Genomic DNA, 24,702 nt, shown 5'->3' with positions numbered 1-24,702 from the left:
AAGAAGAAGCTCCGTTTTTAATATCAATTTCTATCAACTATGCAACAAGACTCATATTTTTTGTGATTCATCTCTAGACCAGACTACTATTATTAAAGCTTGCTTTAGACCTGCTCAAAAGAAAACAGTACCTTGTAAGTAAGCCGCGTAGAGTAGAAACTACCTCTACCTTGTCGCCCCCGTTCTGCTGTCCCCAGCCTCGGGGAGTGGAGGGAAACCCGTCCCTGTCTTCTTCTAGTGTCGGATTTCCGTAAGGTGATCCCTGGCTCACCTTGTGTCTCACCAGTCACAGACAGTCAGCTTACAGTCTGGACCAGTCGGACCCGAGTTGTTCGGTGGCCAGGCTAGCGTAGACGTGGCCAAAAACCCGAGTGGTTCAATCCGCGCCTGGCATATATATGAATAATTACCAACCACAGTTTAGTTCCCCATATTTCAGGAGAGGTTCGCCACCGGTATCATAAGGACAAGCGCAAAGAGTGGCACCAAGCTGGTGATCATCGGCCGTTCATTCACATATCGATCACTACCGCCGCAATGACTGCACAAGGGCTCTTTGAGCAATTTGATGACAGAGTCTGTCGTATAGGTTGGATACTGGTGGCCTTAGGCATATTCATCTTCGTTCTAGACTATATGCGTTCGTATATCCGGTTGAGGCACATCCCAGGACCACCCGCGGCAGCTCTCACAAATTTGGTCCGTCGATCGTGGGTCAATACCGGCAACGCCCATATAATACACACCGATTTACACAGAAACTATGGCACCGTTGTGCGGTTTGGTCCCAACGCCGTCATGGTCTCCAGCCCCTCTGCGATTGAGAAGATCTACAGTTTCAAGACAAGATTTCAGAAGGTATGTACGCAAACGCTGGCACCGGAGCATACCCGACGTTTTGCAAAAAAAGATATTTGTATATCTAGGCAACACTAACTTCTGGGGGGGCACAGTCCGAGTTTTACGACTCGATAATGCCGAGAATGAAGGGCGATAAGATCCCAGACGTCTTCGCTACCCGCGACGAGGGTATACACAGGCGGATGAGGCGGCCCGTCGCGAATCTGTACTCGCTCACGAACCTGATGTCGTTTGAGCCGGTCATAACGTCTACGATGCAGCACCTGTTTGTGCGACTAGACGAGCTATTTTTGGACAAGAAAGTTGATGTCGACCTGTTCCAATGGATTCAATATTACATGTTCGACGTCCTTGGCCAGGTCACATTTTCCAAGGAACTGGGGTTTCTCGACAAGGGCGGCGACGTTGAAGGCGTCATCGAGAACAACTGGCGCTATTTCAGCATGGTTGCTGCGGTACGTGAAACCGAGGATACGACATACCCTTTATCTGATAGATCCTTCTGGGTCACTTTGCTAATCTTATTGCATGCCTACAACAGAACACGCAGATGCCTTGGCTTGACCGCTTGTGGAGAGACAACCCTCTGGTTCCCGTCTCGGCGAAGAAAAACCCGCTGGTCGAGTTCGGTGCCGCCAGGATCCGGGAGCGAATGGGTTTGATCGAGAGCGGCAAAGGCGACCTGGGCCAAAGAGACTTCCTCTCCAGCTTCATCGTTGAGAATGCTAAAGACCGTACTCTCCCTGCAATGTACGTACACGTGCCTGTATATACCTTCATGAGCATCGGAGGTATTATGCAGTGATGAAAAGACCCAAACTGACGCTGCAAACACGCAATACCTAGGTTCTTGCCCACCTGGGTCAATTCGAACATCGTGGCGGGTGCAGACACCACGAGCGTTTTATCTGGCGCCTTGATATATCATCTCCTCAAGAACCCCGCGTCGCTCACGAAGCTGCAGAGGGAGATGGACGATGCCACCGCCGCGGGGCGACTCTCCAAATTCGCCACATGGAAAGAATCCAACGACCTTACTTACCTTGACATGTGCGTGAAAGAGGCCACCAGGATGCACCCACCGTTCTCCCTCCCGTTCGAGCGCGTGGTTCCGGGATGCGGACTGGAGATTGACGGCTATCACATCCCCCCGGGAACAAGAATCGGAATCGTAAGGGGATTTGCTTCTCGTTTTATGGCTAAACTTTCGAAACATGTCTTGGTGCTGACGACTCGCTCCGACTCCTCCCAGAACCCATGGTCGCTGCATCGCGAAGCATCACTGTATGGCGCCGAACCGGACCTCTGGAGACCAGAGAGATGGCTGTGTGATAAAGAGAAGCACGCAGCCATGTACAATACACTTTTGACGGTAAGTCTTACCAACAAGAAAGGATTCCACAGGAAAACCGCGTTGACGCTATTGGCTTGCTTCACCAGTTTGGCGCTGGCCACCGAAGCTGTCTCGGAAAGCACCTCGCCTACTTTGAGATATATAAACTCGTGCCCTCGCTGTTGCAGCGCTACAATGTGAGTAAAGCTACAAGGACTACTAATCAGTTTGAGGACGCAAGTTGATTGACGGCCCGCACAAACTAGATACAATTGGTAGACCGAGATGAGGAGTGGACTGTCGACAACAAGTGGCTTGTCAAGCCTTCGGGGTTCCGCGTCAGGCTTTCGAGTCGTAGCTAGGGACCATGTACATAGTTTACGATAATTTTCCAATTAATTAGACAAGATTCGTTGGGCTGTAGTAATGCACGCAAGACGGATCGGAAAGATGACCAACTGAAGCCGTTTGCCAACCCTAGACTGTATCTTCGTGCCCGGACATGGTCTGATCCGGGATACCATTCTTCGCCTCACATGATGCATGGACATGAAGAAAAGACTTTCCATGGGCTTATTATCCAACTGCAGCTAGTCTACCCGGAGGCCAGCCCTCTGTCATGAAGCAGCCGTGTAAGCTACCTAGGGCGGTGCAGGTTGTCGGGTCCGGGGCCGAGTTGACTCGGGCCAAACGCGCAGTCTATGTGCATTACGGATAATGTCAGTACCTATGCAGACTTATGTGCTGGGAAGCCTCGCAGACTGCTTAACTATGTATTCCGACGCTACATAACTGAGGTACTTGGCTTAAACCAGCTCCTCTTATTCATCACGATTGGCCCCGGGTGACTCGTTACTCGGGTCCCGTCACCCAATCTACTTGCATCGGACGCAAACCGACCAGCATCAGCCCATCTTAAACCACCATATATTGTGCTGCAGAAGATGCCCACAGTATAGTGGCCTTGGTCCGTCTCCGAGCTGAGACAAATCACCGATTCGGTCCGTCTTCATTTACCCTAGCCCACGATGCCTGGACTTACAACCCAAACCCTAGTCCAATCCGAGAAGCTGGAGAAGCCACTCATTGTTTGGCAATTTCTCAAGAAATGTCTCCCGCCGGCAGAAAACAAGGACATTGAGTTTTGGTGGAATCTCACCGGGTACCACCTCGCGGTCATGATCGACGCGGCAGGCTACTCAACCCAGCTACAATACGAAATCCTTCTTTTCCACTACCACTGGATCGTAAGCAGTTCACTTCCTCCGCATCCCGTGTTAACACGGGTCTGACGGACACTTGGCTCAACACCCATATAGGTCCCTCGGCTGGGCCCAGCGCCTCAGCCCGATGGCACTCCGGCTTTCAAGTCTCTCGTTGCCTACGACGGCTCGCCGTTCGAATACTCGTGGAAATGGAACAGCACGTCCGGCGAACCCGACATCCGCTACTCCTGGGAGGCCATCGACGGCTCCTCGGGAACCGCTGCCGATCCCCTGAACCACGACCCCACGCTCGACTACATGGATAAAGTGCCGGGCGTCCTCCCGGGCGTCGACTTCTCGTGGTACCGCCACTTTTTGGCAGAGCTGTACAACCCGGACAGGTCCGTCTACGCCAAGGAGCTGGAGGAGGGCGAGCCGCCGGCTACAACGCTGATGCACGCCGTCGAGTACAACAAGAAGGCCAGCTTCGGCCTCAAGTCGTACTTCCTCCCGAGAAAGCTCTTCCTTGGCGGCGACCCCGCGACGCTGGGCGAATGGGACGCCGCCATTGTGAAGCTGAACCCGGACGGCAAGCACCCAGGCCGGGATGCACTTATGCACTTCCTGGCCAACAGCCCTGAGGGTCGCCTTATGAAGCCCAACGTCATGGGTATGGACAACGTGACGCCTTCCAAATCGCGCCTCAAGATGTACTTCACCTCGCGCCACACCTGTTTCGACTCGGTCCGCGAGGTCGTGACCATGGGCGGGCTCCGCGACGTCTCCGAGGCTAGCCTGCAGGACCTGCGCTCGCTCATCCTCGCCGTCCTCGGCCTCCCGGGGGACTACCCGGAGGACGCCGAGTTCGCCCCCGCGTCCGCGAACGGCGGCGACAAGTGGAACGACTTCGACGCGCTATGCGAGGGCTTCACGTACTTCTTCGACATCGCGCCTTCGAGCGGCACGCCCGACGTCAAGTTCTACCTACCCACGCGCAAGTATGGCGCCGATGACCTGACGATCGCGAAGAACCTGGTGGCGTGGCTCCGGGAGCGCGGCCGCGGCGCCTACTGCGACCGGTACCTCGCCATGCTGGACAGGCTCGCCGCCCACCGCGGCCTGGAGAACGGCAAGGGCATGCACGCGTACATCAGCTACCAGTGCACCGACAAGGGCGAGCCGGACATCAAGTCGTATATCTCTCCCGAGCTATATCACCAGGCACGGTACCTGTCCGCCTGATAAACTTTCTGTTTGGGTTCCGAATGATGAAAGATTTCTCTTGGTTTCTCAGAGTTCTCACTGAGTGAATTCTGCACACGGAAGGCCAACGTGCGGTGCCATAACGATATTGAAAGCGTATAGGGTGTTGTTCATGGAAGTTGGTCGTGGCAGAGCTATACGTAAGGACATGATAACAGTACACAACACAAAGTAAATATGTTGGGTTTCAAGTCTGACCTTGCACCTTAAGAGGGGAGGTTCTGATTAATGCTTTGATGGACTAGTCACACTCTAATTAACTTTTGTTAAGGTCTTTAATCGCCCAAGTTATCACGGTTAAACCTGCATTGATAAGATTATATGGCTTTGGTTCTGGTGCTTAAGAAGAAGCAAAGTAAGCTTTGGTGTGCTGTGTTATTTTCTGTTACCTGTACTGATTATCTACCTATATATTTTACTCTAATCAGAAGGCTTCAGTAAGCCTTCTGACTTATAAACTCTTGAAAGCTTTATCGACTACTGGCCTCTTCCTTGATAGTCTCGGGTGATGGGAGTAGTATCCCTATACCCATCCCCATCCCCGCTCCAATATCCACCTCCGACGTCACACGGTGAGCCTCCTCCCACAAACGCCGCGCTGGGGCATCATGCAGCGTGTATAACCATGGAAACCCGCTGAGAAGATGGTGAACGGTCGCCCAGTCGCGCAGGTCCGCGTAATGGCAAGTCTCGGCGACTGCGAAAAGCAGCCAGCCGTGGTCGTCGGTTTTCAAGACCGAGATGCCGCTCACAAAGAGGATCCACAGCAGCAGCGGGACGCCGCCGCCACCGGCCCGCGCGTCTAATTCGTGCGTCGTCGTCGAGTGGAGCTCTCGAACGGCGTCCGCCAGACGGGCGCATAGAAGCGACGAACCGAAGTTGTCGCGGCAGTAGTTGGGGAGCAGGCCGGTCATGAACGCCAACATCGCGAGACGTGCCGCGTCGCCGTAGAGGCCTTCCGAAGCGAGCGGGGGCCTTCTGAGAGGTTCGCCTTCCAAGAGACGGTAGAGGAGTGATATGAGCGTCTCCGTGTAGTCCAGAGGGTTGAGCTTGGACCGTCCGTTCTTCACCCTGTCGTTGAGGATGCCGGCGAAGACGATGAGGTCCAGCATGATGCGGGGCAGCCCGAGGGGGTAGACGGAGAGCTGTTCTGCGACAGTACTAGAGTCGCACAAGACGGTCGTCACGGGCACATCCTGACTGTCAAACAGCGTGGCTGACCCGTTTTGCACGGCCAGTTCAATATCGAGCCTGCTGGTTGGTGAGTCATCTTTTGCTTCGCGGAGAGCATCAAATGTCGGATTGGGAGTTGCATATTGATTATTCACCTGAGCGGCTTGAGGGCCAACGGACGGTTCTCCTTCATCAACCTGGCGATACCCCCGCGTAACTCAATCATTCGATGGAGCCCTTTGAGGTGTATGAGGCCAGTGGCGTGTTGCTGGTGTATCTGTTGATAGATGGCGAGGGTGACGACGGCGGCAATGGCGCTGTCCGATACAGCATGAGGACCCGAAAGCTTGAGGTTGACCAACGAATAGGCCTGACATACGTGATGCAGAGCCCTGGGCGACGTGGCGGGCTTTCGTTCAAAGAAGTCGACGTACGATGCCGACACGGCCAAGGTCGAGTGGAAGTCTGGGAGGGAGGCAGCGGTGAGTTAGAATGGCAACTCGACTGCGTGAGTTGCAGTTTATACTTGCATGCTTCATCTACCAGTATGCAGTTGACCCAGATCGATTTCAAGATATCGAACTTGTAGCAAAACTGGGGCGGGAACAGAGCGTCACTGATGTCAAGGAACCCTGGAGAAGGCAAGTCAGAGTTGAAGCTTCAGGATATCATTATCAGATGGATGGGCCAGCCGTAATTACACCGATGCATGAGCCTCGTGGAGTCCGGATCCAGTTCTTGGGGGAAAGATGTCAGACAGAAGTCATTCCAGAACACCCGTCGCGGGATCTTCAGCTGACGCCTGATGGGAACATTGCTCGTCCGTCTCCGCGTCGAGGGTCGCGGTCTGCCGGCATTCTTGCCCCTCATGACGTGAGAACGGAGGGCGCGGCGGTCGGATTCGCCTACCCCGGCCGCGTTCTGTTCTATGAAGACCAGCACGGGGCTCATCGCGGTCGCTCAACGCGTTTGTCCGGTCGATATCGGTATCGAAGATCACATGCGGGGTGCTCTCCCTTGACGATCCGTGAACTCATTGAGCTGTTGTTGCCTGTCTGTCTCCGACGGGGGATGTGCTATTTTTAGACCACGCTAGACGTTAATCCGAGCTTGCTCCGATCACTGGGGTTGGATAAACAAGATAGGTAAGCTGCCAAGGTGACACACAAGTATGAACCTGTCGTCCTGGTCGATTGAGCTCTCTCATTCAGTGTAATAATTGAACTCGGCCATCCTTCAATACCGACAAATCTATGGACAGATTACAGAGCGAGGATGTAAGCCCGACCAACCCCACAATTTAGGAACGAGATGGAGACTCAAGGAAAATTTTGTAATGAAAGCAAGTTTACATGCAGGATTGTTGTTGTCGTTGTTGTCGTTGCGCCCAACATCCTTGGCGGTAGAAGCAGTAACAAATGAAAACTCTATAGATTCCTCGAGAAAATCTTCGACAGATCGGTCACAACGGCCATTCTAGCTCCAGCCTGCCGCGTCCGACGGAACAGGGTGATATCCGTTGAAAAATCCCCGGGGATCAAACTTGTTCTTCAGGCTCGTCAGACGCTCGTGGCGCCACTCGTCGTACCCGTAGAGAGCCGACAGCGGCTCGTCCTCGTTGGCATAGTTCTGGTAGACGTAGAGCCTGTCGTAGCCGGAGGAGCTGGGCTGGGCGAAAATGTCGCGCCACTTCCTGAAGAAAGCCTCCACGGCGTCGGCGACGGAGTCGTCCGTGTACGACGCGATGGACTCGATCACGTTCTCGAAGTGGTCGCGGTGGGGGAAGGCCGAGTAGTCGTCGGCGAGCGCCCTGACCCCCTGCACGGGGAAGGTCTCGATCATCATGGCCGACCCGGCGGCGAGGGGGTTCTCCACCAGGAACGTCTCGAACGCGTCGGTGAATGTGACCCAGGTGGCTGGGTGGAGGACCTTGGTGCTCAGGCTGCGCAGGTTGTACCGCGGCCCCGTCGCGCAGGATTGCGGGATGAGGCCGTGGACCGTCTTCGTGGGCAGCTCTTCCCAGCCCAGCATGCTCTCCTGCACGTCGAGGCTAAAGGAAGAGAAGCGCTCGGTGTACTTCCTGCCCTCTTCCGCCGGCCCGGAATAGACCAGGTTGACGACGATGGTGATCTTGGGGAGCAGGTTAGCAAGAAACAACAATAGTGAGCGAGCTTGATAGTGAGACGTCGAACGTACCTGAGATGAGGCAGAATCCAATGCGAAGAACATGAGGATGGATAGCTTCTCGTCTAGACCGTCCGCAGTCAGCTCATTCGTAACCTCCATGACCCGCTGCACCGAGTCCTTGGAAAAGACCAAGTCCGCGCTGTAGTGCTTTCCTCCATTCGTCGCCGGCCAGGTCTCGTACGTCGACTCGATGACGATGCCGTAGTTCTGGCCGGATCCCCTGATGCCCCAGAAGAGATCAGAGTTGACGTGGTCGGAGGCCTCAACGACGGTGCCGTTCCACAGGGCCACGCGGACCTTGCGGAGGGCGTCGCTGGTCAAGCCGTGCAGGCCCTGGAGACGTCCGAGGCCGCCGCCTAGCATGGCACCCGTCGAACCCACACACGGGCATGATCCCACAGCTATCTCACGGATTAGAAAAATGAAAAAAGCACATCATTCCCATATCGGCGCGTCTTACTCAGTTCTCGTCCGGCAGCCGCCACGGCGTCGATGAGGCCGCTGAAACGGACTCCGGTGCCCACAACAGCCGTGTTGTCATCTTGCATCTTGACGTAGTTGAAGTTCTCCAGGTTTATCAAGACGGCATCTTGGATGGCGTGGAGAGACGGAGCGTATCCGTGACCTCCGGACTTGGCCAGCCACGTCATGTTCTTACTGGACATGTACTCAAGCTATTATGTACGCGGACGAAATTCGTGTCAGTCAGAGCTTCTTGTTTGTCCGAGAGTCGGACAGAATGAAGTAATGCTGGATGTGCCAACTTACAGCGAGGGAGATTTGCTCCTCGGTTTCGGGGAGGAAAACCTCGTCAAAGGTAGGAGCCTTGTAAGACGACCAACGCGTCGTCTTTTCCCCGAAACCGGCCCAGGTCTTGTCGTGTACCAGAGTAGAAACATCCGCCGGCCATGAAACTCCAGAATTGTTGCGCGCGTTCAATGTTGAGAATGCCAGGGGCGTGCATGATACCGTCTGGATCAAGGCCAGAAGCGCCGGTACGGCTTGAAGGATGGCGAGGCGGGCCATTTTTGCTGATTTCTGGTGCTGTCGGGGTGAAATGCGCAGGAGTTACTGGTTGATGATCGGACTCTGTGGATGGCACATCGAAATAAAAGCATGTCAAATCGAGGCCCTCGAACTTTTATATTCTTCTCGAACCTGTAATCGTTCACGAAGGTGGCCTGCTGTGCCTTCGCTGTCCGGCCCCCAGTCATCAAGAATGACACCGTTGTAGGGCCATCACAGAGAGCATTCTGTCGCCCCCTGTATGAGGCGCAGCTGTGTTCAGTGACGAAAGACTCCTCCATGTGCCCCGAAGTGGTGATAGCTTGGGCGAGAACATCGTGAGATTCTTCGGTCAGGGCTCAGCCGGTGTCCTTCCCGGCCTGATCGGGGATGGCGTCTTCTTTGGGGGCGTCCGGAAGCTGAACATGAGCACCCAATACGAAGCCGTGCCTGGCAATATGGCTGTTCTTCCTGTTCAAACGAGGCCCCGTGGCGCAAGCCATGGGGGTTGTAACAAACGTTCCTTGATCCTGAGGGATCGCTAGTTCCAAGGCAGCACCATTCAACGAGCCTTTCGTCCCAGGAAGCGGATATGATACGATCAGATGAACCTTGCATCAACAAGGCTGTGAACATTTGAGTGTACAAGCCAACGCCGCGACAGCCGTTCGGAATACAAGGCCGCAGCCAGTCGCATCACTAGGCAACGTTATCAGGGGTCTGCCTGCCTGGAGCGTGTAGTCCTCATGTGGTAGAACAGGGGAAGAGGTAGGGGGCTTCAGTCAGCACCGATGGCTCGGATCACGGGGGTTGACAGACATGGGCGTTCGTCCCAGGATCCTCACCCCAGCCCGGTCCCCCCCCCCCCCCCCCCCCAAAGTAGGTAATAATAGGTAGCGGATAGCTTCACATGGCGTCTGAAAAGTGGAACCGGCCCAGGCCGGTCGGGGACAAAGAGCGAAGATACGATAACGATAGCATCTTCTTGAAAGGGGAGGGGGGGCCAGAGTCGATGTCCTGTCAAAGAACCGTGTGACTCAGGTCCGCTCGGCTGACAACTCGGGCCCGGAGGCCCACAAATCGAACTCGGGTCCCGGGCCGCGTGAGGTGCCAACCTCCGGCGGAGCAGAGCATACCAGGCCGGAAACAGTCGAGTGTCTGCCTATCCAAAGATTAGGTGCAGCCTGATTTGAGAAACTCAACCAGCTCATCCGTCATTCTTTGGTGAACCGCGCTGTTTGAGAGGCGCCATCCAAGTAGAAAAACACATTTCTTCCGCCCCCTGCCACTCCTCCCAAGCCTTGCGCTGAAGGAACGTTGACGAAGAAAGCACTATTCACATAGCAAAGCGATGGGCTCGGCCACAAGAATCCCAACATGCGCCGGAAAGACCGTTCTGGTCACTGGCGCAGCCGGGACGCTCGGCCAAGCGACTGCAATCTCGTTTGCCGTCGCAGGGGTCGCCCGCCTCGCCGTCATCGACCACGTCGACGTTTTGGATACGCGTGAACAGGCTCTCCAGGCTGCCTTGGATGCCGGCAATCCGGCGCCCGACGTCCTCGCTTTGGTCGTCGACGTCTGCGACGTCGCGAGCGTTGAGGCGGGCGTGCGGGAGGTGAGCTCGGCGTGGGACCACGTCGACATTTTCGTCAACGTTGCAGCTTCTTCGTCCAAACCCGCCATCGCCCGAGGCGATGTGACCGGGTTGAGGGACGCGGATGCCCGATGGAAGGTCTGGGAGGCCAACGCCAAGGGCATCAGCCTCATGGCCCGGGCACTGGTGCCCCTCTTGTCGCGCGGCTCAGACAGGACGATCGTGAACGCGGCCACTGTCTTCTCCGACGATCTTGCGGCGTCTGCAATCGATAGCCAGTTTTCAGTTCTGGCGCTCACGCAGATTTCAGAGTGTCTGATGCTCGACAACGCGCACGAGGGCCTGCTGGTTTACTCTGTGAACCCGAACATCGATCTGAGGGGAAGAGTGCCAGCGGCCGTGGGACAAGGTATGTCGAGCTTCTGATACTCTACAGAGGATAAGCAAACTCTGGATTAAACTAATAGTTATTTGCCATACAGTCATGGATGTCAGACGCAGCGATTTCATTGTCCATCTGACCGGCAGACGGCGCGACTGGCTGGCGGGAAGACATGTCGGAAGCGTCGAGGACTTGCTTGAGCTACAGGCCCGAGACGAAGACTCGGCCGGTAGTTCCCCTTTGAAGGCGTGGCGTCCTGTTGAGATGGGTCGTGAGGTTTTTTTGCTGCCTTGGACGTCTAGGAGGGGTAGAGTGCCTCGTAGCAGTTACTGAGCAGTCTGTCGGGACGACTGGCATGTCGTTGTCAATGTGAGCTGATGGGTCTCATCGATTGAAACATGGCTTGATGGGCACGGTCAGGGGAACTCGGTATGAACTTTAGCGGGAGTTTAAATATGCACAATCAAGACTAAATATTGTCTCGGCCAATTCCTGTGATGTGTTCATCTTACTATTCGCGTTAATATAGTGAAGGCCGACAACCAAAGAGCGACCCCGATGTGATCTTTTCCACGCTAAAATTGTAACTTGAAAAGTTGATAATCATGATTCGACATATTCCGAGACACACATATTTCAGCTGGCTGCCATATGTGGCCCATAAACGGTGTTGACTGGTCCTATCAGACAGTAGTGAACATGTAAATGAGCTTCAGTTTTCGAGGTTGTGGATGGATATGTATTAATCTCTCAAAAGACGCTTCGTTCAACAGCAAGATGAGAAATCAATCAGGGTATCTCATATTTCCTACGACCTAATCAAGTCTCCTCCAAAGACGTTGACTATTGATCTAATTCACCTAGGAAATCTGAGTAATGCATCCGGGCTGCACCTGTTCCAGCTTGGCGACAAGCTCCTTCCATATCGTCTTTTGCAAGCGCTGGCCCTCGTCGTTGCTGAGCCAGTCCGGCACCCAGAATTCCTTGATCTTGCAGCCCGACAGAAGCTTTCCGTGGCCCTCCTCGCCGACCACCAGGCCGTGTAGGATGGTGCGGCTGCCGACCTCGGCCGTGCGGGCCATCATGGCGCGGACCGCCTCGTGCATGATCTTGGTGAAGGTCCTCGCATCGCGTCCCAAACCGGTGGTGCAGAGACCGGGGGCGACCATGGTAATGACGACGCCCGTACGGTCTACGGGAAACTGGGCCGCGAACTGACGGACGGCACATTCCTCGACGAGCTTTGTGAGAGCGTACCTAGTGGTGTATGGGTCAGTCAGTCCCGTCAAGCGCAAGCAAGCCGCTTGCTCTCTCTCTCTCTCTCTCTCTCTCTCTCTCTCTCTCTCTCTCTCTCTCTCTCTCTCTCTTTCCCTCTCCCCCTCTCCCTCTTCTCTGCTTCTCCACCGACGTACCTCGAGTCCATGTTTGCACGCTTCTGGTCGTTGAGCCCGTCAAAGACGCCCCCGCTGCGGCTCTTGTCCATCTCGGCCTTGACGGTGTACCCCAGCACGCTGACGATGAAGACAAGTGTCGACTTGATGCCAAACCTGCGTGCGCTCTCGCTCAGCTTGGGCATCATCAGGGCCCCGAGGAACAGGGTATTGACGACGTTGACGAAGATGCTGCTCTCAACGCCTTCGAAAGTCTCCCACTGGTCGATCATGATGCCAGCGTTGCAGACGAAGCCGTCGATCCTGTCTAGCTCCTGAGACATCTCCTTGGCAAAGGTCTGAACGGCGGCGTAGGTTGACAGGTCCAAGTGCCGCACCTATTGTCGCGACGAGAGGGTTTCCCAAAGTCAGTCTGCGCGTTTGTTCTCGGCCTCACCGGTGTTTTGGGGCCAACAACAAAACCGCTACAAATGTCATGTTCATACCTGTACGACGCCCTTGCGTCCCGTCGACTTCTCAATGTCTGCCTTGGCCGCCTCTCCGGCGCCCAGATTCCTCACGGCCAGGACGACCGTCGCGGCGGAGGCGGCCACGAGGTGGCGGGCAGTCTCCAAGCCCAATCCGGAGTTACCTCCGGTGATAATGTACGTCTTCCCCACGCACGTCGACTTGTCCACCAGGATGGGAAGCTTCCTGTACTGCTCCGCTGTCAATCGTAGCATCACCATCTTTGCTGCCGCTGCTGCTGCTAATACTACAAGATATTGCAAAAGTTTATTGAGAGTTCTGAAAAAGCAAGAAAAGTTGGCTGTAAGACAAGTTCAAGAAGGGCGATGGATGTGTGGGGGATTTGGGTTGTTGGTCTTGTATGCCCAGGAGACACGATGTGCCAGCGTGTTGACACCACGGTATCCATCCTTTATATCCCAAGAGAGCAGGCAGACAGCGCTGTACAACATCTCCCAGAAGCTAAGGGAGAGCGTCAGGGCTGTGTCCAGAGACGGCATAATCAAACGCGCGTGGCATCGCCATTTTGGTCAGTCAGTCAGCCAGTTAGTATGTATTATGGTCGTGTATTGAATGAATCAGAAACAGGCGGCCAATCACCGTATCATCCGCCATGTGGGGCCCTATCGCTAGCCAATTAGATACTGTTTTCCGTGCTGGGACTAGCGGAGACCCCCCACGATATCGTAGCCGAGCCAATCAGATATTGATTGCCTCTTTAGGAAGAGGGCGGGAAGGCACGTACCTCGCTAACGGTTAGTCTATGTACCAAAGTACTTATCCCTTTAGTTGCAAGCAGACCTCATTAACCCCCGTGAGGGGTAGAAGCAAATCAGGCTACAGCAATTAACGCTGAAAGCTAATAGTTTTAAGGCACTGTTACTTATATACAGTACCAGGTCATAAGTCTGGCGACACCAATAAGGGCAACCAATCAAGCAACTAGGATCCCACCGTGCGACCCATATTCATAAGAGAGTTACACAACATTATCATAATAACCAGACTGTTTGGCTCTGGTTTATGTAAGGCAAGCATCATGTGACCCTTATTAGTGTCACCAGACTTTTGACCTGGTACCGTAGCATTTTACCTATGCCATATGTACCTACAGTATCTACCTTTACATAAAGGTACATCATAGTCTAAGTAGCCCTACTAGGTCCTTTATTAGGCTAGACTATTACGTTATTCTACTGCTCTAGGCAGCAGTTATCTACAGTACCGGCTCAAAAGTCTTGTTACAGCAAAAAGAACACCCAATCAAGCAACTAGGAATGCACCGTGTGACCCATATTTATAAAGGATTTACACAGCATTATCATAATAACCGAATTGTTTAGCCTTGGTTTATGTGAGACAAGCATCATGTGACCCTTATTGCTGTTACAAGACTTTTGAGCTGGTACTGTAGGTAGGCAACAGCAAAGGTCCTCTGGCAGCACCTCTACGTGAATAGTGATATAAATAGAGGTATTGGAGTTAGACATTGTAGATTTTAATGAGGATGTTGGTGATAATGCTGTTATTGGTGGTGGTTGCTAATAAAATAGCATCTTAAAACAAGGTATTGTTATGTATCTCCGAAAGTGAGGGGTAAAAGTGGGGGTAGGTCCACCAAGGGGTTAATGAGGTCCGCTCGCAACTAAAGGGATACCCGGAGTAGGTACGTATCTACCCACCTAGGTTGCCTAGGCATCCTCCTATCCAGCCTTATCTTGATTATTTGCTTGTTTCTTTGTCAGCTTACTCTGTATATGCAGACTCGTGCATGAAGGAAGAGACGTACGGCTTGAGGACTCTTGACCCCTCGGTCTGGGCCTGGTCTGATTCGATCATAGCCCAAAACGGTTCAAAGGGTGGTGGGCACACTGGCATCGGTCTGACCAACTCTGGACCAGATTGGGTATATATCCCGAGGTTTTTTCTGCTGCGCTGGATTGGCCTGATGTGACCCTGCATCTCGGAAACGCGTACGCGGTATGCGGCTAAGCCTTTGGCGCCCGTTGAACCACTACATCTTACGATTGCACGGTTTCGAAGCCTGTCTGGGACGTTGCAGACACATCTATTCATGACCCGCTCTTTCGGAAGTTGAAGGTGCCTAGGTGCCTTATTCGCATCGTGCCGCGCCGAGTCACTAGACTAGCCGCCGAGGCCTTACGCCTCTTTCCTGCAGGCAGTGGAAGCGGCCTAGTCATGTAGGAGTGCTCGGGTATGTGTCAATATCTGACACCAACATGGGTCTGTACTGTACCTAGTATTACTATTGGCCCTCTGCCCGAAAGAGACGACGCCTGCCTCTTTTTGTCGCTACTGTTGCAGAAGGCACCGAGATCCATATTGCCCACGAGAGTTATGTCCGTATGCAGAACTGCGCTGATTTGATTCCCTCGTTTACGAGCCGCAGCGCCGCAGGGTCGTGGGGATTCTGAGTTGTATACCTAGGCTTACTCAGGCTGCGCAGGGCAATGATGGAGGCGCGGCGTAGTCGCCGCCCTCGTCCGTTATATATCTAGATTGGTACCAGCCTACATGCTGCAAATAACTCCCACTCGGTCTGTGCACGTGAAACAAGCAGGAGCCTTTTGTTTGTTTGCTTGTAGATCAGCTTTCGCCTCGGACTTTTTCATAGAATATTTTCTTCCCATCTTTTCTCTCCCTTTGCGTCTTTGCGGAAGTTCCAGAGAGACCACATACCCACATATATCCCATGCCCCCTACCAGAGAACGAAGATGGTGGACGACCCAGGAAGATGACACACTAAAAAAAGAGGTGCAGGTGAAGAGTAACTACCAATCTTTACCAGTCTCGCGCCACAAAATCTAACGATCATCTCCATGTCCCAGTGCGCCAAGACGGCAGCGTCCAAAGCTGGAACGACATCGCCATGTCATTACCGGGCCGCACGAACAAGGATTGCCGCAAGCGGTGGGCCAAGATCCAAGTCGACATCCGAAAAGGTGCTTGGACGCAAGAAGAAGACGAGAGGTTGCACAAGGCCGTACTGCAATTCGGGTCCAAGTCGGTTGACCCCACGCTGCCCCCATTCTCTCGGGACTCATCAATGCCAAGATGCTAACCTCCACGCTTGGCGTAGATGGTCTCAAGTAGGCGCCATGGTCCAAAGTAGGAATGCCGACCGTAAGTGAAAATCGCATACCCTCGTCAACATGTATTCCTCCTTGGTACCCTCTTAGTGCTGAGATGCATCCTATCTGCAGAATGCGCGAAGCGGTGGCAGCACGTCTTGGGACCCAACGTCAAGCACTGCTCCTGGACTCCCGAGGAGGACAGCAAGTTGCTGCACGCTATGACCAAGTTCGGGAACAACTGGAAGCAGATTGGTCTTACCGAGCTGCCGGATCGTTCCACCCACGATCTACGCAACAGGCAAGTCGGGAAATCTTTTGTGCCGTCACCTATATGCCCATGATGAGCCTGCAGCTCACACAGTCACACTCGCCCACAGGAGTCTCATTCTCGGCCGCAGAAGTCGGCATGCGCAAGCCAAGGACCCAAATTCCTCTCCACAGTCATTTCCCTACGCCATTGACGAGGAGATGGCCAAAAACGGCCCTGACGGTGACGACGAAGGGGAGGAGAATTGCAACGGTGACGGCGACAACTCGCTTGATGGAGGTTCCGAGTCTGAGTTGACCGACTCGAGTGGGAAACAAAAGCACCAGTTCTTGATGGACATGGATCTCCTGGCCGAAGAACCAGTCAAGGCAGCAGAACTCGGGGCCGGGCGCACCATCGTGGCAAACTACCAGCACTCACACACATCCCGGGTAGTGCCCGCTCTGGATCTGCAAGGTAATATTATTAGTACTTTGAAAATGTTCGACCCGAGCCGTATAGACACCCCAGATCATTCTTCGGCAAACTCGGTGTCGCCAACCCCGGACAGCGATTGGATTTCCTGGCCCAATTCGCTCGACGCCGACACCTCGGTTTGGCCGGAATCGGGGCCCTCGTGGTGGGACGAAGGTCCCGCCGGTCAAAATTGCCTTCACGACTTCGGCTACGGGAGTTCTGACTTCAACATGGCTGGAATTTCGGATGGCAATCATAGCCCGGGGGCTAGGAATCGTGTCAAAGCCCTGACTTCTCCGAGGGCTTCTCCCAGGCCAGGGACCCGCGCCGAGAAGCCGCGGAGGGACAGCGGGCCGATGGGTCTTGTTACTTTGTCTCTGGACCAGGTAGACCCGATAATCGCCAACGAGATAATAGGAAGCGTCTTGAAGCACAGTGCTGGCCTCAAGATCAACTGCATCATCAATAATCACTGAAGAATCTCAGAAGCAATGTGTATACTTATGTAATAAGCTCGCATATGCGATCATGGTCGAGAAACAAAGAGCCCATGACAACTGCTTATCATGATGATGATGATATATTTAACGTCCAGAGTGAATAGGGACAGGCCAGGCGATGCCGACATGGTCTGTACTAATGTAAACTATTTTATAGGCCCCAGTCTTTACCTAACGTCCCTGTTTAATGTCTAGTAAATTGGGTAGATTTTAGAGAAGAAATTAGTTACCTTTATCTATTTGCATAGGAAGAAGGCTCTCTTTATAGAGCCTAGTAGAAAATTAATGCTTACTTTTACTATACATTAGTAAAGATAATATAGTATAGCTTTTTAGCTATACTTATAGAAGTAAAAGTACACTAGGGTTTTATATCTACTATAACTATAGTAAGTAGTATATATATCTTAATAAGTATACCTCTTAAAGTATACTATAGAGTCTTTATAATATAATCTTAATATATAGTCTTTTTAGTGAGTACTAAAGAAGGTAAAGCTAAGGGGGCTTAGGGTAAAGAACTATCCTAGGGTTAATATACTACTAAAAGTAAAGTAATAGCTATTTTTTAGTAGAAAATTAGAATATAACTACTTTAGATTACTATTCTAAGTGTACTAATATAGGCTATAGATATAATTCTATAGTCTATTTATAAACCTCCTTAGCTAAAGTGTTTACCTTTATACTTTCTTGTATACCTATATATCTAAGATACTACTTAATATATACTTTACTTAGTATTATTTAGCTTACTTCTTATCTTTATATTCAAGAGAAAGTAAAACTACTAAAGGCCTTTAATTTAGCCTTACTACTTTTTATTCTCTAGATAATAAGCTTAGCTATAATTATAAGATTATTAAGGTAAATATAAATATTATCTATTATTTATACTATAGAAGACCTTATAGCTTCTAGTAGGTCTTAGAAATTAGCTTATATCTCTATATTAAAGACCTTTATTTAGTAGTTAAGTAGTCTTAATCTCTAATAGATCTACTCTATAGCTAAGTACTTTACTTAGCTTACTCTAGTAATAGTTTTACTATAATCTAATATCTAGACACTATTAGTATAAATAATAATGTTTTACCTTAAGAATATTCTGAATTTATTTATAAAAATAATAGCTAGTTCTTTTTTAGTCTTTCTAGAATTATAGTTAACTATACTAAAGACTATACACTAGTTAGCTAAGTGCTTCTAAAGTAGTAGGTCTAGTAGGTTTATATATTTAGTATTTAACTATTTATATTAAGAAGGCTTATTGTTTACTATAGTCTTAAGTCTTGTCTAGGCTGATCTCTATGTCTTATTTAAAAGAGGTATTATTTATTAAGCTAATAGAACTTTATAAAGACTTTATAAAGCTTAGTGTCTAATACCACCTTTACTACTAGTAAAGTAGCTTTATACTATAGGATTAGTATAAGTATTATGTTATATATAAAGAGTATAGCTTTAGTAGCTTTAGCTAATATAATATTAGGTTAGTAAAGTAAGCTATTGACCTTATTTAAAGTAGTATACTTAATTTTAATATAATTTTTACTTAGCTACTATATCTTTAATATATAGTACTAAATAAGTAGTATATAGAAGGTTATAGTATAGTAAAGTAAGTAAGCTAGTACACCCTAGATAGTGTTCTTTAGTCTATAGTTATAGTCTACTAATTACTAAGTAAGCTTTAGTATAAAGGCCTTTTATATAGTTCTTAAATATAAGTCTTTAGTTAAAGTAGACCTTTAGCTATTATAAGAAGGCCTCTTAATTAATAGCCTAGACTATATACTATTTTTTATCTAGTAGTCTAATAATTATTAGTAGGTTTTTATCTTTTAGTCTCTTAGTTAAGTAGATTAGCTTAGATTTATTAGTATTAAAAGTAACTCCCTCTAATGCCCCCTATTATTAGGCTTTATACTATTCTTTTGCACAGTTGTCCTCTAGTGAGGTTGAGCTTGCTATGATAGTAATATTGTTGGCGTAGCTAAACCAAGATCGCTTCCTCCACGGAAACTGCTTATCAGTATTATATTAATAGCGTATCATCTTTGTCTTGTCCCAATATCGCTTATTAAATCATGTGCCCAATCTCTGCACCTATGATTCTCGACCAACATCATCTGAGGTCCCGTTCACGAGTCCTGGCTAAGACCCGAGTTCTGCCGCTCCTGCGCCCGGCCAAGGAACCCGACTTGGGGCCAAGTACACCTGATTGGTTCATTCATTCAAACCCCTCCCCTGCTGTCTGTGGTGAGCGTGAACAACAAATGTCGAATCCTTCTTGATGGTAATTACCACTGGCACGCCACTTCTGACCACACGCGCTGGCTGCCATAGTGTTCTCCTATCCACCCATTCATCCCCCCCGCCCCCCTGTGAACCAGATACGTACGCGCCCATGTCGTCTTTCAGACCGCCCGACGTGAGCCTAGAGCACGCCTCGGCGTCCGGGTCGCTAACGCTGCCCGAACTGGTCGACTTCCACGCCGAAAACAATCCCGAGCACCTATTCTGCCTCCAGGCCGAGGCAAACGAGGCCGGAAATGGCCACAATTTCGTTCCCCTGAGCTACGAGAAGTTACAGCGCGCCATCATTCGCTGCCAGGCATGGCTCAGGCAACAGACGACCAGCCTCCACCCGCCCGAGACCGATGCCGATGGGAGCGTGAAGAAATGCGCCCCCGTCGCGGTGCTCATGGAGAGCCACGTCGGCTTGGCCATCTGCGTGCTCGCCTGCATGGGCATGGGCGTGCCGGTCGTCCTCTTATCGGCGCGTCTGAGCGCGCCGTCCGCACGGCATCTAATCCGCGAAACGGGCGCGAAGCTCGCTCTCGTGTCTCCCCGCCTGATCGCCCTAGCTTCCGAGGCGGTGAGTGAAGAATATCGAGGCGCTGGAGAGCCGCCTGGTGAAAGCGCGACGGTGATCCGCTCTGTGTCCGGCTACCTGCCGTTTCTCGCGGATAAGCCCGCAGAACGCCGGGATCGCACCCTTCGCGCGGCCCATGCGGATCACTACGTTTCGGAAGACGACCGCCAGGTTCTCATCCTGCATTCATCGGGAACCTCGGGTCTGCCGAAACCGATACCTTGCTCCCATAGATACTTTCTGGGCTACGCCACATGCCACAACTTCCAATCGACCGCAGAAGCTCAGGGACTGACGGTTTCAACACTACCGCTATTTCACGTAAGTTGAAGGAAAATACCAAAGGAAAAAAAAAGAGAAAATGGAAGAAAAAAGGAATGATAGTTGTAGTTACTCGGCTGATTATAGAGGCAGGGATTTGGCTTTGTATCTGTCTGCCTGTCTCTCAACATCGGCAAGACATTTTGCGCCCCTTCATCCTCCACCATCCCCAACGGCGCCAGCGTTGCGGCCCTCATAGAGGACTCTCAAGCAAAGGCTCTGTTGACAGTACCATCCATCTTGGAGGAGATTGAGGGCCTGCCAGACGGCAGAGGGCACGACGTCCTCCGCAAGCTAGATTTTGTGGGCTTCGGCGGCGGTAGGCCCAAAGTTTCGGTCGGCGAGAGACTCGAACGTTCGGGCGTGAGACTCGTCGGTCAGTACGGCGCGACGGAGACCGGTCCGATGACGCCTTTTTTCGTGCCCGGCAAGGGACATGACTGGCGCCGACTGCGGCTTCGTGCCGACATACTCGGGCCGCTCCAAGTAAAACTCGACCTCGTCGATGCCACAGACGTAGAGAGCGCGCAGCCCGGATCCGAAGATGCACAATCTTACAGTTACAAGCTCAGCATGAAGCCTTTTGGATGGCGGGAGCGCTTCGAGCTGCAGGATGTGATCGTGGCACGCACGGAACACGTCTCGGCCGACGACGTGGGACGGCTGGATTTTGTGATTGCGGGCCGCAAAGACGACTTGATCTGTCTCGCCACCGGGGAGAAAGTGAGGCCCACGATATTGGAATCCTTGCTCCGGCAGCACGAATGCGTGAGAGACGCAACCGCATTCGGAGAAGGACGGTTCGAGCTCGGTGTCATCGTGGAGCCCACCAGACCCGTCGCACCCGGCGAGATGGATGACTTCAAAGTGTCTATCTGGCCGGCAATCGAGGAAGCCAGTCATCAGATGGATGCTCACGCGAGGATCACGTCACCGGCTGGGATCCTCGTCGTCGCTCCCGGAGCGCTCCCGAGATCGGATAAGGGCACCGTCCTCCGGAGTGCGGTCTCGAGCAAGTTTGCCGATGAGATGGCGGCGGTATACCGCGATCTCGAGGCCGGCATAGTCGCACCACCCATCAATCTGTCCTCGCCTGCGTCCAGCATCAGGAATCTCGTCACCCGCGACGTCATGGGGCTGGTAGGCAATGGCGGTGACTGGCGGGACGACGACGATTTCTTCATACTCGGCATGGACAGCCTTCAAGCGACGAGACTACGGAGACTACTAAAGGCTGCATTGCACGCAACACATGCCGCTGCCGAGCCCGGGATGACCAACGTCCTTGCCTCGGAAGCGGTCCGGGATGACATCGTCTATAGCAACCCTTCTGTCAATCGGCTTGTCGAGGCACTGATTCCCGGTTCGTCCAAGACGAACGGCATCATCACCGAGATGGAGCTTATCGAACAGCTCGTTGGCAAGTACACCGGCAGAAGCGGACATCGAGAGCAGCGGAAAGCTACAGTGTTGCTCACGGGCGGTACCGGTAGTCTCGGGTCTTTCTTTGTCGAGAGGCTCCTTGCGGATGACCACGTGGGCAGTGTCATTTGCTTGAACAGACCCGGGAAAGGAGATGCGACAGAAACTCAGAAACTTGCGTTAACGTCGCGAAGAGTCTCTGTCGACGAAGACGCTTGGAACAAGTTGGAGGTTCACCAGACAAACACTGCAGATCAGTGGCTCGGCTTGCCGGCAGCCGAGTACCTGCGCCTCGCGGCCAGGGTGACTCACATCGTACATATCGCATGGCCCATGAACTTCAAGATGGGTCTGCAGTCGTTCGAGCCTTCGTTCTCGAGCTTGCAGAGCCTCATCCAGCTGGCGCGCCTGGCAAGTGTTCACCTGACGCAGAAGCCGAAGCTGCTGCTGATATCTTCCATCTCCACGGTGGGAAACTATCCATCGATCAAGGGAGAGGCATTGGTCCCCGAGGCTCCCCTCGAGGATCAAAGCTGGACGCTGGGTCTCGGTTATGCCAAAGCCAAGCTCGTCTGCGAGAGAATCGTCCAACGCGCGGCACAGGAACATCCCGAGATCGAGGCGGCGGTTGTCAGAGTCGGCCAGATTGCCGGCTCCAGCATCGGCTACTGGAACCCCGCCGAGCACTTCGTAGCCGTCTGCGCTTCTTCTCAAAAGTTGGGGAAGTTCCCCGACCTGCGTGGGGTAAGTTCAGATTTCGGACGAAAGGCCCGTTCCGCCGGCTTGAACACCGGTGTGATTTCCATACCTGCTAATAATAAACTTTGCTAGACATTGTCGTGGCTGCCGGTTGATTCGGCTGCCGAAGCCCTCGCCGAGATTCTCTTCCATCAAGGACCGCTCCGCGCAGTCTATCATCTCGAGAACCCGGCCCGGCAAAGCTGGGGGGAAGTGGTCAGGCTGATTTGCGAGGAACTGCGGATAAGCAGCTCGTCCATCATCCCGCTCGAAGCCTGGCTCGACCTGGCGGAGGCTCTGACAGGACCGGGTAATCCTGCCGCAGGCCTCACACAGTTTCTCCGAGAGGATTTCACCAAAATGTCGTGTGGTTCCGTTGTTCTGGATACCAGCAATTCCTGCAACGCGAGTTCGACAATGGCCAACATGACGTCGGTGAGGGAAGACTCCATCAGGGCATATGTTTCCTACTGGAAGAGCATCAAGCTGTTGGAATAGACACCTTGAGGACCCTCATCTCCGCGGTTTTTGCTGGGATGCGTTGAATGAGAGTAAACTTTTGAAATGTCACATTCTTGGAATTCGAAAACAGTACTAAGATTCGACTTAATACTCTTTTCATACCAAGGCCTTCAGTATTTAGATATCTAATCTAACAAAATGTCGACCACTAGCAGATATGTAGATTAGTAGGTAGCGATCTGTAATAAGCCATATCTTTATCTTTTCTCCTCTTTTTTTTGAAACAAAGAATTTACTTCCTGCATTTAATTACTAGTTCTAATAGGGTGAGAAGTAACTATTACTTGTCAGGTAGTGAAACCACTGCCCAGTTTTACACTGTCACCTATTTGATTCGGTATCTGTCGGTACTATCTGTATGCATTAGTTGTTAGTTTGTAGGTCTAGTCAGTGAGGATCGTACCTTTCCTATCACCTATTAATTAATATTAACAAGACGACCTACTATATTATACATTATCGTAAATAAAACATAAGATACTCTACTGGTAGTAAGTTATTACTTGTTATTACTATCTTATTATGTGTTCTTGTTTTTATTATTGTTTTAGTATACTAGAATAATAGTGTACTATGGTGGGGGCTACATAATGGTAAGAAGCAATAAAGCCTAAAGAATATATAACACCAGATATTTTATGGAAATAGACTACACCCGCTAGGAGAGACTGTAATACCTATTAGATAGAGTATATTATAGTACTGTAATTAGGTATACAAGCTTGACACTTAAACCTATTTTCATATTATGATCTAATAAGTTGTAGGACAGGCCGCCCACTTGAAGGAGAGCGGCACAGTACTCATAAGACCAGATCTAGGACATACAGATAGTTTCTTAGAACCTGAGAGCTAACGAAGGTTATACAAAGATATGAAAGGACTAATGCTTAATATGTTGTTAAGTCATAAAAAAACGCACATAGTTACTTCTGGATATAAGCGTTCTGGACCAGGATAAGCAGTCTAGACCGGTTCACCGGGTGCATTATATCACGATGTATATAACCCGATATACGGCGCCTCTGACCTGTGCTACGTTTGAATTTTTCAAAACGGTAGAAATATCCATAAATAATGTAGAGGAACTGCCGTAGCAGACTTTAACCATGGCGCTAACGACCCTAACGACCCTGTTACACCTGCACATACACACAGATACAACCACATCAATACAACAGGGATTATCGCTGTAATTACGTACTTCAACAGTAACTTAGCACAGCAGACTATATACCCAGTAGGCATATGGATACTTATGTACCCACCGATGGATACGTCTGCTGCACCAGTCTATATACCGATCTATCTCCTGTCCTGTAACAGAGATCCCTATTAACTGTGACTTGATATTGAAATTAGTCTATAGACACAGAGAGCGATCCTAAGACTAAAGGTACAGTGTCCTGAATGCCGGAGAACCTGGATCGGATTCACGACGTGTGCCAAAAGCAGCAATGTGCGCAGGAATGACAGTTGTTTTAGACTAGCCGGCCAAAATGCCCAAACCCGAAATCATAGATCCATGTTTCTATACTCTAACCAGGCAAAGACCATGTTGTAGCAAAACTCCGACTTGACAAAAAGGACCTGGGGTAAC

The 24,702-nt window shown here is 51.4% G+C and overlaps 8 protein-coding genes across 8 annotated transcripts; 5 read left to right on the top strand and 3 right to left on the bottom strand.

Moving 5' to 3' along the window:
• Nucleotides 1–44: 44 nt before the first annotated feature.
• LY79DRAFT_617889 (cytochrome P450) lies at nucleotides 45–2,965 on the top strand. Its single transcript, XM_060562017.1, has 7 exons — nucleotides 45–858; nucleotides 954–1,316; nucleotides 1,403–1,611; nucleotides 1,708–2,032; nucleotides 2,114–2,233; nucleotides 2,302–2,391; nucleotides 2,461–2,965. Exons 1-7 carry the CDS (start codon nucleotides 538–540, stop codon nucleotides 2,554–2,556), a joined length of 1,524 nt encoding a protein of 507 aa, XP_060408324.1. The 5' UTR covers nucleotides 45–537; the 3' UTR covers nucleotides 2,557–2,965.
• A 752-nt stretch (nucleotides 2,966–3,717) lies between these two features.
• LY79DRAFT_527318 (aromatic prenyltransferase) lies at nucleotides 3,718–4,641 on the top strand (the record flags this gene model as incomplete). Its single annotated transcript, XM_060555923.1, has 1 exon — nucleotides 3,718–4,641. The coding sequence occupies one exon, from the start codon at nucleotides 3,718–3,720 to the stop codon at nucleotides 4,639–4,641; it is 924 nt and encodes a 307-aa protein (XP_060408323.1).
• Nucleotides 4,642–5,132: 491 nt separating this feature from the next.
• Nucleotides 5,133–6,786, bottom strand: LY79DRAFT_527324 (uncharacterized protein; the record flags this gene model as incomplete). Its single annotated transcript, XM_060555925.1, has 4 exons — nucleotides 5,133–5,916; nucleotides 5,991–6,300; nucleotides 6,336–6,467; nucleotides 6,537–6,786. The coding sequence occupies 4 exons, from the start codon at nucleotides 6,784–6,786 to the stop codon at nucleotides 5,133–5,135; spliced, it is 1,476 nt and encodes a 491-aa protein (XP_060408322.1).
• A 525-nt stretch (nucleotides 6,787–7,311) lies between these two features.
• On the bottom strand, nucleotides 7,312–9,048 carry LY79DRAFT_527320 (uncharacterized protein; the record flags this gene model as incomplete). The annotated part of the gene is made up of 4 exons (XM_060555924.1): nucleotides 7,312–7,965; nucleotides 8,032–8,423; nucleotides 8,483–8,696; nucleotides 8,791–9,048. The coding sequence occupies 4 exons, from the start codon at nucleotides 9,046–9,048 to the stop codon at nucleotides 7,312–7,314; spliced, it is 1,518 nt and encodes a 505-aa protein (XP_060408321.1).
• An 855-nt stretch (nucleotides 9,049–9,903) lies between these two features.
• Nucleotides 9,904–11,492, top strand: LY79DRAFT_570275 (uncharacterized protein). The gene is made up of 2 exons (XM_060559138.1): nucleotides 9,904–11,030; nucleotides 11,104–11,492. The coding sequence occupies exons 1-2, from the start codon at nucleotides 10,379–10,381 to the stop codon at nucleotides 11,334–11,336; spliced, it is 885 nt and encodes a 294-aa protein (XP_060408320.1). The 5' UTR covers nucleotides 9,904–10,378; the 3' UTR covers nucleotides 11,337–11,492.
• A 371-nt stretch (nucleotides 11,493–11,863) lies between these two features.
• On the bottom strand, nucleotides 11,864–13,122 carry LY79DRAFT_594452 (uncharacterized protein; the record flags this gene model as incomplete). The annotated part of the gene is made up of 3 exons (XM_060561687.1): nucleotides 11,864–12,260; nucleotides 12,416–12,771; nucleotides 12,880–13,122. The coding sequence occupies 3 exons, from the start codon at nucleotides 13,120–13,122 to the stop codon at nucleotides 11,864–11,866; spliced, it is 996 nt and encodes a 331-aa protein (XP_060408319.1).
• Nucleotides 13,123–15,391: 2,269 nt separating this feature from the next.
• On the top strand, nucleotides 15,392–17,430 carry LY79DRAFT_570260 (uncharacterized protein). The gene is made up of 5 exons (XM_060559137.1): nucleotides 15,392–15,690; nucleotides 15,752–15,926; nucleotides 16,003–16,046; nucleotides 16,127–16,295; nucleotides 16,375–17,430. The coding sequence occupies exons 1-5, from the start codon at nucleotides 15,615–15,617 to the stop codon at nucleotides 17,195–17,197; spliced, it is 1,287 nt and encodes a 428-aa protein (XP_060408318.1). The 5' UTR covers nucleotides 15,392–15,614; the 3' UTR covers nucleotides 17,198–17,430.
• Nucleotides 17,431–19,211: 1,781 nt separating this feature from the next.
• On the top strand, nucleotides 19,212–23,450 carry LY79DRAFT_570254 (uncharacterized protein). Its single transcript, XM_060559136.1, has 3 exons — nucleotides 19,212–20,420; nucleotides 20,514–22,586; nucleotides 22,674–23,450. Exons 1-3 carry the CDS (start codon nucleotides 19,518–19,520, stop codon nucleotides 23,076–23,078), a joined length of 3,381 nt encoding a protein of 1,126 aa, XP_060408317.1. The 5' UTR covers nucleotides 19,212–19,517; the 3' UTR covers nucleotides 23,079–23,450.
• The last annotated feature ends 1,252 nt before the right edge of the window (nucleotides 23,451–24,702 follow it).

This window comes from Colletotrichum navitas (assembly GCF_030913465.1).
Source record: "Colletotrichum navitas strain CBS 125086 chromosome Unknown LY79scaffold_110, whole genome shotgun sequence".
Taxonomy (NCBI): domain Eukaryota; kingdom Fungi; phylum Ascomycota; class Sordariomycetes; order Glomerellales; family Glomerellaceae; genus Colletotrichum; species Colletotrichum navitas.
This window is presented reverse-complemented; position numbering and strand designations above follow the sequence as displayed.

Bases quoted from the DNA above. Each gene is read 5' to 3' on its own strand.
- LY79DRAFT_617889 (XM_060562017.1), top strand. From the start codon at position 538: ATGACTGCACAAGGGCTCTTTGAGCAATTTGATGACAGAGTCTGTCGT. The intron at 2,033-2,113 runs GTAAGGGGATTT...GACTCCTCCCAG, and splicing joins CGGGAACAAGAATCGGAATC to AACCCATGGTCGCTGCATCG. The intron at 2,392-2,460 runs GTGAGTAAAGCT...CGCACAAACTAG, and splicing joins CGCTGTTGCAGCGCTACAAT to ATACAATTGGTAGACCGAGA.
- LY79DRAFT_570275 (XM_060559138.1), top strand. From the start codon at position 10,379: ATGGGCTCGGCCACAAGAATCCCAACATGCGCCGGAAAGACCGTTCTG. The intron at 11,031-11,103 runs GTATGTCGAGCT...TTTGCCATACAG, and splicing joins GCCAGCGGCCGTGGGACAAG to TCATGGATGTCAGACGCAGC.
- LY79DRAFT_570260 (XM_060559137.1), top strand. From the start codon at position 15,615: ATGCCCCCTACCAGAGAACGAAGATGGTGGACGACCCAGGAAGATGAC. The intron at 16,047-16,126 runs GTAAGTGAAAAT...TCCTATCTGCAG, and splicing joins CCAAAGTAGGAATGCCGACC to AATGCGCGAAGCGGTGGCAG. The intron at 16,296-16,374 runs GCAAGTCGGGAA...ACTCGCCCACAG, and splicing joins ACCCACGATCTACGCAACAG to GAGTCTCATTCTCGGCCGCA.
- LY79DRAFT_570254 (XM_060559136.1), top strand. From the start codon at position 19,518: ATGGTAATTACCACTGGCACGCCACTTCTGACCACACGCGCTGGCTGC. The intron at 20,421-20,513 runs GTAAGTTGAAGG...TTATAGAGGCAG, and splicing joins CAACACTACCGCTATTTCAC to GGATTTGGCTTTGTATCTGT. The intron at 22,587-22,673 runs GTAAGTTCAGAT...AAACTTTGCTAG, and splicing joins AGTTCCCCGACCTGCGTGGG to ACATTGTCGTGGCTGCCGGT.